This window comes from Pristis pectinata, chromosome 2 (genome assembly GCF_009764475.1).
Source record: "Pristis pectinata isolate sPriPec2 chromosome 2, sPriPec2.1.pri, whole genome shotgun sequence".
In the NCBI taxonomy this organism is placed as follows: domain Eukaryota; kingdom Metazoa; phylum Chordata; class Chondrichthyes; order Rhinopristiformes; family Pristidae; genus Pristis; species Pristis pectinata.
The window spans coordinates 19,225,648-19,238,002 of NC_067406.1; the positions used below are offsets into that span (position 1 = coordinate 19,225,648).

The 12,355-nt window shown below is 38.0% G+C and overlaps 1 protein-coding gene across 1 annotated transcript in view; it reads left to right on the forward strand.

Annotated features, from left to right (window-relative positions):
* immt (inner membrane protein, mitochondrial (mitofilin)) overlaps window positions 1-12,355 on the forward strand; it is a 39,822-nt gene that overhangs the window by 19,187 nt on the left and 8,280 nt on the right. The window contains exons 10-11 of the mRNA XM_052042198.1: window positions 2,580-2,709; window positions 9,817-10,040. Of these exons, the coding sequence (XP_051898158.1) occupies window positions 2,580-2,709; window positions 9,817-10,040 (354 nt within the window). The remainder of the gene's footprint in view (window positions 1-2,579; window positions 2,710-9,816; window positions 10,041-12,355) is intronic.

Here is a 12,355-nt window from a genome sequence, read left to right on the forward strand (position 1 = left end):
CCTTTCGAAAGAAATTCTTAATGGGTAATATGTGGGTTGTAGACATCAGTCTTTCCATCTACTGGTTTACATATTTATTTTGAGCCAAAATCTGCCTTTTTAAGAGTTCAGAACTATTGATATCATTTATCACTCGCTGCCTTGGTATATTAGCAGTAGTAAGAAAACTCTACAATATATCTTTGTGTGAACTAAAGAAATAAGGTTAAAGCTGCCATTGTGCATTGTTACAAGAATATAGGCCTTGAGGAACTGATCAGTTCTTAGGTGCTCTAAGAATATACTTACTTACTTTCAGCAGCTTGAACTTGCTTGACAAGGCCTCCAGATCCTTGGTGATGAGGCCAAAAATGACAAAGAACTTGATGATGTGAATGAGGCATCACATGCGTACTATATATTTTACTGCCAAAACTAATTTCTTTCACCTTTCAAAAACAGAAACCTATCTCGTTTTGCGCCTGCACTTAATTGATTCATTATCTGTCTCAATCATAGAACCTTCAGAAAAAAACTTCAACAAAAAAGTCGTGTTTGACATTAAAACAGAAAATGCTGGAAACATTCATCAGGTCAGGCAGCATCTGTAGCGAGAAAAACAGCATTTTCTGTTTTTATTTCAGATTTCCATTTTTTTGGATTTTCATGTGACGTTTGACAAGCTTGTATCATTGAAGCAATCCTGCCAGCTGTTTGACGCCTTTTATTTTATGGAATGAATTGCAGCAGGAAACAAATAATAAAGTCTGTTACTCAAATGCTGGAAATCTGAAATAAATAAGTTGATGAAATACTCCAGGTGAGGCAGCATTTGTTGAAAGAGAAACACAGTTAATGTTCCAGGTGCATTAATGTCTCAGAAATTGTTGAATTAAACGTTAAGCCGTGAAAGTTGTAATATGCTATCGGAAGATGAAGTGCTGTCCCTTGTTTGCCTCTTACTTTTGAACAGAGGCCTCACCAGTCCCCCTTCCATACTTTTACCTCACTAAACTTGTTTTCACATTGAATAATCTCTCCTATAATCAACACCTCTCCCCAAATATAGGACATAGCTATAGGAACCTGTGAGGGTCCAAACTATGTCTATCTCTTTGTGAGATGCGAGGAGTATATCTTGTTTTATTCTCACACTTCCCTCACCTCTTTTTCAGGTGCTGCTTACTGGTCTTTCAAAAGTTCTTTTAAAAATTCAACAGTTTTGTTACTTTTGCATCAATTTCCTGCTTTCTATCACTTTCATCTGATTAATTCACTTCTGACTCACATCTTCCCTTTTAAAGGGATGGTTTAACAACCAGCATCCATTATGAATTCTTGGGTATTTCACAACTACTTTGACTACACTTCCTCCGTCTTGCTTCCTGTAAGATTTGCATTCCGTTTTCCCAGTTTCTCTGTTGCGTATGTTCTGATGATGCCAGCGCTAGTGCTTCAAATATGTTAATCAACAAATTGCAGGTGATGGAAATCTGAAATAAAAACAGAAAATACTGGGAATACGCAAGGTTATGCACTGCTCTGAAGCTTATGCGAAAGAGTTAATGTTTCAGGTCAAAGACCCTTTGTTAGAATTGGGGAAATAAAACAAAACAAGCTAGTTTTCAGTTGCAGAAAAAGTGAGGGAGGGATGGGTAGAACAAAGTGAAAATCTCTAATAGTATGAGACTAAATGGGTTAATCTGGCAGTTAGAAACAGATGTTTCTTTGACTATGTTATGTAGCAGGGCCGTGGGATAAGCCCAGGAGGTGGTCTCTCTTCATTAGTAAAACCAGGCCCATTTGCTTCCACTTCATCAGAGATTTCCCTTTGTTGCAGCCATCCCGCCTACACCATCTCTGCAACTGAAAAGTAACTGACTTTCTCTTTATGATGAAGGGTCTCTGACCTGAAATGTTCTCTTCATTTCTCTTTCCACAGATGCCTACTGAACTGCTGTGTATTTTCACTATTTTCTATTTTTATTCCAATTTAGTATAATGTCTTTGGGGAAGTCACACTAATTGGATAACCTCCTCTTCAGATATGGCATATTACAGCCTTCAGGACTCTGACGAATCCCACAATTTCTGATAATCAGTCGTTCCAAAGTTGTGGCTTGTGCTTTCAGCATTCCATATTTTTCTCTCTTGTATCGCGGATTTAATTCCTTTCCGTTTTACATATCCTCCAGACGTGGCTTTACCACCCTGTTCCATCTAGCACCAGCACTATCTTGTGCCAGTCATCTCTCTTGATCTTCACTCCTTGGACAGATTCTGTCCTTGGTTCTCTCTGCCTTCCCCTCTCTCTGAAACTCAAACTCCTTTCACTTCTGACTTTTTCCAGTTTTGATGAAAGATTATGCACCTGAAACATGAACTCTCTTGTATTTCTCTTTACAAATGTTAGCTGATGTGCTTAGTTTAGTTTTGTATCAGAAATCCAGGACTTAAATCTGAACCTGGAGTGTATTATTTTTGTTGAAATTCTGACAATTTAATTTCCCATTTTCTACAGCAGCTTTCTTCTAGATTGCATTCCTCTACTGTTCACTTAATCTGATACATCTCTGTTGAAATACTTTTTTTTTACTTAGGTTGAGGCAGCTCAATCAGAAGCCAAAATAGTTGTTCAATACAGTGAACTGGTGGCCATGGCCAGGGATGAATTCAGGAAAGAACTGGAAAGCATCACTCCAGAGGTAAAATCTGGCTGGAAAAATCTTAGTAAGTATATGATTGTTCTTGTTTTGGGCTTTTTGTTCTTTGGTTCATTTTAATTTACAGTCATTTTGAAATAAACAAAAAGGCAAAATTATGTTCTGACTTTAGGATAAGGTTATTCTGCTTTATGATCTAATTTACTTTTAAAAAAGGGTTTGCACTAAAATTGGCACAAATTCACTCTTAGTTTGTAAAATAACTATTTTCAGTATGGCAACAACAATGCATGAGGAAGTTATTTTTAATTACATTAGGATACCGAAGAAGGATCTTGCTGTTATTAACTTTTCAGTTTCTAATTTTTTTCTCTATTTTCTCAAGTACTCTTATGAGCTAATGTGTGTATATTTCACTTTTATTACTTGGAATTGAACTTGTGTTTGTTTAAGAAAAGGCTAAGTCTTATAAATTGAGACTTGATGGTTTTCCACAACATTTAATATTGTAACCAGGATACTTAAGTTGAACCAGATGATATGAGCATAAAATTAATTGTTTTAATTAAGACCTGAAATTGTTTTCAAACACATAGTAGAATGTGAGTGTCTAACTTAAATCCATGAGTGCCATTAGCTCCTGAATGCCTGAGCAATGCGTACTGAGTTTTTGTTGAGTTTTCGGTGTTTGAAGGTTTGGAAAGGGCTAATTTATGGATAACTTACACAAAGGTCTACTACTGTGAGCAAGTTGAGAAATATGCAGGTAATTTTGATCATAGATTTAGCTTTCATTTGTGAATAGTGAAGATAGATTCCATAAATCTGGAAGGGGCCATTTGTAGAATTGTCTAAAGTGACTGAATATCTGTAGCTCAAAAGTACTTGGTTGGGGAACAAGATTGATAACTATGAAATATTTACTAGCATGATTGAATACTATGTAATCCACAACTATATGGATAGTCTGAGCATAATGTGTCATGTTGAGGAAGGCAGCTGACAGTGAATGGTGAGGCACGTGAGTTTGGATGAATATTGTAGAGTTCTTGGACTACAGTTTTATCCCTGATGCAATTAGGCATGGCCCCTAGCACTATGGTATTTGGTACCTATTATCACATGCTATACATATGTGGGAAATGGAATGTATCCTTTCCATTGGTTTGGACCAACAAGTCAGATGGGATAAAGGGTCAGAGAACCTTGGTGTGTAAGTTGATGGTTTTGGTCAACAAGCTTGTCTTTATAAAAAAAATTACTAAGATTTAACATGGAGGAGTTGACCTGTCAATTGCGCCTTGAGATAAATCAGGCCAGAATTTAGATTCAGGGTATTACAACAGGGAAATGGGCCCTTTGACCCAACTCATGCATGCTGCCCAAAATTCCGATCCAAGTCAATCCCACGTGCCTGTGTTTACTCCATTTCCCTCTGAACCTTTCCTGTCCATGTACCTGTTCGAATGTCTTTTAAACGTTGTAATTGTACCTGCCTCTACCAGCTTGCTCCATATACCCCTCACCTTCTGCATAATGATTTTGCCCTTCAGATCCTCTTTAAAACTTACCCCTCTTGCCTTAAAACTATGCCCTCTAGTTTTGGACACCCTACCCTGGGAAAAGGACTGTGCCTATCTACCCCTTTATATACCACTATAAGATCACCCCTCGGCCTCCTTCAATCTGGGGAAAACAGTCCCAGCTTGTTCAATCTCTCCTTTTAACTCGAGCCTCCTTGTGAATCTTTTCTGCACCTTCTCTAGCTTAATCTTGTCCTTTAAAGTGGATAAGTATCATTACAAATGCTGGACCATGAAGAATGTAAAATTGAAATGAGAGGTTTTGTTTTGATGCTTTTATGTATCAGTAAAGGTAATAGGGAGAAGGTTGCTGAAATGCAATATGGGCAAAAGCCCACAATTGCTATAGAGGACAACAGTGAATGTATAAACAAGTGAAAGCAAGTACCTGAACTCTATGGCTATTTTATGCAAAGACAGACCGAGTAAGGGATAATGCTGGTGTAAAGTAGACTCTTGAATGACAGTTGTATTTACAAGATCACAAGACAAGGGAGCAGAAGCAGGCCATTCGGCCCATTGAGTCTGTAAGGGTTGTTACAATAGGAACAGATATATAATGATTTCCAGAAACTTTGAACAAAGCCAGCTTAGAAAGGGATGAAATAGAAACAGAAAATGCTGGAAATAGTCTGCTGGTTAGGAAACATCTTGGAGAGAGACCTGTGAAGGTTCAGGTTGATGGTCTTTTATCAGAACAAGGAATAATTAATGTTTTTAAGTTGCAGAGAAGGGTCTGGGGGAGTAGGAGATTGAGACAAATGTGCCTGCTGAGATGGAATGGTGAAGATTCATTAAATGCAGCCGGAGATAAAAGGACAGTAGAAAGAAAAGAACGTGGAGAGGAAAAAAATGTGGAACTCTGTTAGAGAACACTGCAATTACAGAATCTGAAATAAAAGAGAATGTTCGAAGTACAGGAAGTCCCCGACTTACGAACGCCCGTACATATGAACCGACCTTCGTGGTCTTAATGACCTTCGGTTCGTAAGTGGGCCCGGCCCCCGATCCTACCACAGCGGCGGTACACCTTCTTTGGCTCAACCCTGGGCCAAGTGCGCATGTGCAGCTGGGGAACCCTGGTCCAAGTGTGGCTGGGGCCATGTGCGGCCGCGATCCCCAGGCCAAGTGCGCATGCACGGACACTGTTCCGAGTTGCGTACAAAATCGGGTTATGAACAGTCTCAAAAACAGAACTCGTTTGTAACCTGGGGACTTCCTGTACTCAGTTTGATACAAACTGGAAATGCTGTTTATCTAAACTTGTTGGATTCATTATGGATACCTGAGAACTCTAGGTCCTAGGCCTGGTGTAAGGTCATTTACTGAAATGTTAACTGTTCCTTCACATGTGTCTGACATGCAGAGCATTTCCAGCATTTTACTGCTGTTAAGGTTTTCAGTATCTGCAGTTTATTTGCTTTAGGAAAGGGATGAATTTGATTAAACTATGAGGGGAAAAAAGTGAAGTACAGATTTACAAATGTGTAGTCCCCATAATTGACCTGCTCACTCTGGCTGTAGAATGTTCAGAAAACAATGAACATATTGAACTGCAGTATGTACGTAGAAGAGGGAGGAGGTTATCTTCATGACTGCTATGTAATTATGTACCAGTCTTGTGTATTCAGCTGTATAAATGATGAAGCATGTTGGAATATTGCTGGAAATCAAACTGTTCCTACCCTAAATTTTCCTTTGATTAAGCCCGTCTTTTTTTTAAAAGAGAAAGAACCATAAAGGCTTTACTTGCATCCCTGACAAAACATTCTTGCCTGAAAGCTCTCAAGCAGTACTAAAGGCATGATGTGTTGTGTAGTACAACTGATGGTAGCCTTGCGACAGCTACTAGTCATTCAGGAAGGCAAACTTCAGAATAATCAACCATGGGTCGTAAATACATCCTGAGAACAAATGCTTTTTTAGAATTAGGGTATATTGGAACTTGTGTTTTTAGCACTTTTTTCTCTAGGGTACTTTTTTTAGAATAAAATTACCTTTCTTTTTGCATGGCTTTTAGAATGAGGTGTTTATGTTAGTTCTTGAGTTAATGATTTTAAAGCAAAATCTGTGGATGTGGCAATACTCAGCAGGTTGGGCAGCAACTGTGGAGAGAGAAATGGTGTAATGAAAATATTTTTAAGATTCAGTCCTTGTTCTTTGCTGATTCAGCAGCAAGAGGTATTTGCAAACAAAGGAGGCACTGTACATGTGTTAAAGGTTATAGAAACTATTTAGAGTTATATGAAGAATAAAATACAGAAAGGAAGAAGAATACTTAAAATACAGAAGGAAGCAAAATAATACTTATCAACCAATCTACTTAATGCCAGAGGGAACCTCTGGTGTCCAGCAGCCTTTCACGTAGCCTTCTGTCTGTGTCTTAGCGCCGGTCACGACCCAGCCTAAGGGAAGGTCCCGATTTGCACAAAGAAGGTGCCCCTTTTATACCCCTCAAAAACTTAAGCTAACTTTTACCCCAGTACTTTTCCATTCCTTAGTGGTACCAGCTTGTACTGCCTTATCACTCACGACCTTCGGCTTAAACACCTAATTTAGAAAGAGAGACAACAGGTCTGTAAAGAAGAAAACATTCTTCACTGGTATCTAATCTCAAGGACATGCATTAGTACTCCCGTAAATTCTCAAAACACTCCCACAGTCTGAGCTGACACCATTTTGTGTTACACACTACTGCACATACTAAGGAGGAATCAGAAATGACTTTTAGCTAATTTAACTCTTTCCTTACAAATGGTTAATATTTGGGGTTGACGACCTTGCATCAGATTAAAGTGGAAAGGTCATTGATATTCTCTCCTGATTTTCTCTCCAAAGATGCTGTTGAGTATTTCTAGCATTTTCTTTTCTCATTTCAGTGAAATTTTTTGACTTATTTAATGTTTTAGTTCCAACTAATTTAGAAGCTCTGCATGGTCTAAAAGAAGTAAAAATTCACATCTTAAAAATGAATATGTAGTGAGTGTTCTTATTTAGACTGTAACAGTTTGTTTGTGTGACTACTTGTAGTGGTGCTGTTGTCAACAAATTAATTTTTCCCACCCTTTTCGTTGCAGAAGTGACTGACCTAGGTGAGTCTGGCTAGCTTGTTTTGTGCTCTTCTGAAATCATTGAACTTCAGCTACATTCATTAGGCTGAGAGGTCCATCCATTCTCAGCAAAATGAGGAGTTTTAGAATTCCTTGTCACTGTAAATCAGGAAGTATTGTAGTGCTCCATCTCCCTCAATCCAGTGAAATTTAAGAAACTTCCTTCCAGTAAGAAGACTTGCTGAAATGATAAAATGCTGAAAAGAAGTTAGCCTATGGCACCAGTGTTTTTGTGCACTTAGATGAAAGTGACCACATTTTAGGAAGTAGTTTTATTTTAGAAAGCTCAAATTCTATAATTTATAAAGGAAATGCTGTTTATTGGGTAACTGAGGCACAGTTGAAAACGAGGACTGCCAGATTAAGTCAATTGTGAGGAATAGGGAGTTCAAAACTAGAAACGTATTTTCTGTATTTGGATCATCAACTTAATACCTCTAGGAGAAGGTGCAGGGGGTGGTGGGATGTGAAAGCAAGAAGCTGCGGGGTGAAAGTCGTATTGTATGCTGGGATGAAAGGAGATCTTTGGATGCAATATAAGGAATTTATGTTGTTACTGGGAGCAGGAAATGGAGGCTGTGAGTGGGGGAATCTCCAGTATTATTAAATGCGATAATGCTCTGCCTAACTAGAATGAAGATGATTGGGTATTCCATCTGTCAGTTCAGCCTGGTGCTCAAACTGTTTGGACTGAAATTTATTTCATACACGTAATGTATATGTGTAACTATCCTCCACTCAGCATTTTTTTGGGGGGGAAATTTTCCTGGTTATATTGGAAAAGGTTGCTTGTTATAGGTTGTTTATTTTTGACAATTAGTTTGGTTAGAAATTGGTTTTATTTTGCTGTACAATTGATCATTGACATCATTTCACTGGCTGATACAGTGTGGTCATTAAATACTCTGTTAAAAGTATAGGGGTTTCCCAGGTCACAAAGACCTGCCTTATGGAAATCTGACTTTATGCAAATCCTCCCATAAATCTTTAAAGAATTTTTCAAGAGGAATGTCAGTTACTGAAATGCAGACATCTTCACGAGTTTATGGAATTGGGTAGCAGCTAGTAATTCAAAAGACAACCAGACCTGGTGGGGGAATAGAAACTGTTTACATGCAACTCCCCACAGTAATTGGACACCATTGTCTTTAAGAACACAGCTGCCCATTCACAGCAGGAGCTGCTGCTTAAGAGATTTGCTTTGGAAACTGACAAGCAATCTCTTCTATTGACACTTGTAAAATACTTATCAAACAATGTAATATACATTTATACTTTAAGGCCATCAATACTAGCCCTTGGGTGTGGACATTCTGATTCTGTACCATTGTAACTACACGGGGAAAGACAATAAATATATCGACCCTCATTGAAATTGTTTGTTTCTGACCTACGGAAAAATCAGGTTATGGATAGTTCTCAGGAAGGGAACTCTTACATAACCTGGGAACTGCCTGTATTACTGTGACAAAATGGAAAGGAAGAAAAGGAGTTTCCTAGATTGGAATGTGGTTGCATTACTTGAGCATTTATCTCAATTACCAGACTGGAGTTCCTACCTCCCAGAGTTACAGTGGCATGTGTTACCTGAGGCTATTTATACTCTTACTCTGCATTTTGTAGTTACTTCCCTTAGCACGCCTTTATACTCATTAAGATTATACCCAAAATCTGAAATATTACAACATTAGAACTATTTGTTAATTCAACAGATGAGTAACAAGGGTTTGGAGCATGAGCTTCACATTTATTATGTCCTGTGCAAAGGAAAGTAATACATTGTTGATCAGCAATTTAAGCATTTGATCATCTTATTTCCTGATGCCTTAATTAGTGCTTATTTTCCCTTGTGTTTATGTCATGTTCATTTAATATTCTGATTAAAAGCAGAATTTAAATTCTCTGTTACGTTTTGTATTGTCATTTAACTTTTTCCCTTTCAATTAATGAACAGTGCTAACATAATTTTTCATTTTAAGGGTTATTCATAATGCTGCAATAACTGAGGATATTGCTAACCTAGTAAAGTTCGTAATCTGCCACTTTTATCTCTCTTGAAAGAAAATTAGATTTTTACAATTCTTTGAGTTCTTTCACAAAGGCAATATACACAAGGCTTTGATAGTAAAATATATAATTCCTCAAGCATTCAATGAGAAGTCTCTAATCCTAGTAAACCCTATATCATTTCAGAAATGTATTTCAATGAAAAGTTTTTTTCCTTTCAATATGACTGAACACAGCAGACTTTATAGCATCAGTATCTAAATATGTGAAAATTTCTATATCATAATATGTATGTAAATTAACTGACACCAAAGTGTGCAATTGGTCTTTATTTTTGTTGGGGGGGGGGTGGTGTCTATATTGAAATTCCTGAAGTAAATAGCATTTTAAAGGCCAAATGAATAGTTGTTACCTGATCTACTAATCCATCATACCCTTGCTCTGTGCTGTTTTCTGATGGTTTTCCCACTCTAGCTGGCCAGCTGAGCACTGATGACCTTAATTCATTGATTGCCCATGCCCATCGTCGCATCGACCAATTGAACAGAGAACTGGCAGAACAGCGAGTTCGGGAGAAGCAGCGCATTGAAAAGGCACTTGAGCACCAGAAACTGGAGAATAAGAAGGCTTTGGAAATGGCAGTGACGAAAGCCCTGGAGCATTATCGATCGGAAAGGCTTCTTGAACAGGACAAAAAGGCAAGACCTGTGCCCAGTCATGCATGGGTTTTACTACTAAGCATCTTGCACACACAAAATATTTACAAATTACTTTTAACATTAATCAGTTAATAATCAGCATCATCAATCAGAATCAGTCAGATTACTTGTTCATGTCTGAGGTGATAGTATGGAAAACTGGTCTAAAGTCTGCTTTCTGCAAATTGCTGTTAGTGCCTTGGAGTAGAATGATTTTTCTCATACAAATAACCTTGTGAGCAATTTCACTGGGCCTTTCTCCATCTCATCCTTGGAGCACTCTTCTCTGATTATTCCAGTTGAAACAATGAAATGTACCCGGAGAAAATAGGGAATGGTTATGATTTCAGTAAGACAGAGATGCTGATTACTGACCAACCCTCCTGATGGTCTATGACCCTTAACATTCCTAGTTTTGTAGTTGTAGAACAATTATTAAATGTTTCACAACCAAGGAATGATGCATTTTAGATAAGGAGAAGAAAGGATTTTGGCCTGTCTGCATGGTAATCTCAGATAATGCTAAGTAGTATTGACAGTAATATGGCTCCAGGATAAAACCTGGTGATAGATTTGAATGTCAATTTGCAAAGCATAGTTCTCTTCCTGATGTTTAATGTGTTTTGGTGATTTGAGTATTAAGCTAGTTTTTCAACACCCACCATTAACACAGTGGCATGTGTCTTAATGTCATATTTATGCACCTTGAGAAAGCCTGTGTATTTTGCAGTTTGATAGGAAAATGGGAACAACAGAATGTCATTTATCCCTCAAATGAAATTGTGGCTAATCTGTGATTTAACCCTGTATACTGACCTTTTGACCCTTATCTCTTAATAGTTTTGGTTACGAATCTTTTAATCTCAGATATCAAACTAGCAATTAAGAACAGTCCATGATGTTGTGCTGAACTAATTAAGCTAATGATGCCTAATTAAACTAATCTCTTCTTCCTGCACAAGATCCGTATCCCTCCATTCTCTGCATATTCGTATCTCTATCTAAGAGCCTCTTAAACTCCCACCACCACTCCTGGCAGCGCATTCCAGACACCCATCACTGTTTTTCAAAAACAAAACAACTTGCTCTGCACATCTCCAAGTCAATTAACTGACTAACATCAATTGCCATTCACAGAAGTATTACAGATTTATACCATCCTTTGCATGTGGAAGTATTTTGCAATTTCAGTCCTGAAGGGTATAATCTAATTTTTAGATTATTCCCTCTAGTCTTAGATCCCTAACCTGTGGAAATAGGCAGAATGACTTTTCACATACAAATAACCTTGTTCACTGGGTCTTTTGCCTTTCTAAAAAAGTCTTTATCTATCCTAGCAGTTCTGCTTAATGTTTTGAAAACCTTAATCGACTTGCCTAATCCCCTCCTTGCCCCTTAACCTACTTTCTAGGAAATGCAGCCCTGGTTTGTGTCACCTTGTAGTTTAAGATTTGAGTCCAGGTTTCAGACTCGTGAATCTATGCAGCATTCCCAATGAGGCAAATATATCCTTCCTAAGTAATGGCACCCCAAAACTGTCCAGAACTCCAATCAGGTCTCTTGTAGCTATAACATAATTCTTGCCATCTTGTATTTTAGTCCTCCAGATATTAAAGCCAGCATTTCTTAGACTTCTTGATTAAATTCTATGCTTGGCATTTTAATGATGTAAGTACATTGAACTTAAAATCTCAAAACAAAACAACTGCAGATGCTGTAAATCTAAGATTAAAAACTGAAAATGCTAAATATAGCAAGTCAAGCAGAGTTTGTGGAGATGAAAAATAAAGTTAAATTTCAGGTTGATGACCTTTCATGAGAACCCAAAATTTTTTGGATTGCTGAAGTCATGCTCTAGTTATTGGAAGAGGGTGGTAAGGAATTCTGCAGTAAACAATGTAGATGATTAGTTTTACACAGTTGTAGTAAAAAGTGAGAGTGATAAGGCACAATTGGAATGTTAACATAGAACAGGCCCTTCGGCCCACAATGTTGTGCCAACATAGCTAATCCCTCCTACCTACAGAATGCCCATATCCCTCCATTTTCCCCTCATCCATGTGCCCATCCAAGCACCTCTTAAAAGCCCCCAAAGAATTTGCCTCCACCACCCTATTAGGCAACGCATTCCAGACATCCACCACTCTCTCAGTAAAAAAAAAACGTACCCCTCACCTTAAATGCATGTCTTCTGGTATTGGATCGCTTCATAATGGGAAAACGATATTGTTTGTCCACCCTATCTATGCCCCTCATAATTTTATACACTTCCAACAGATCACCCCTCAGCCTCCACCGCTCCAGAGAAAAGAGCC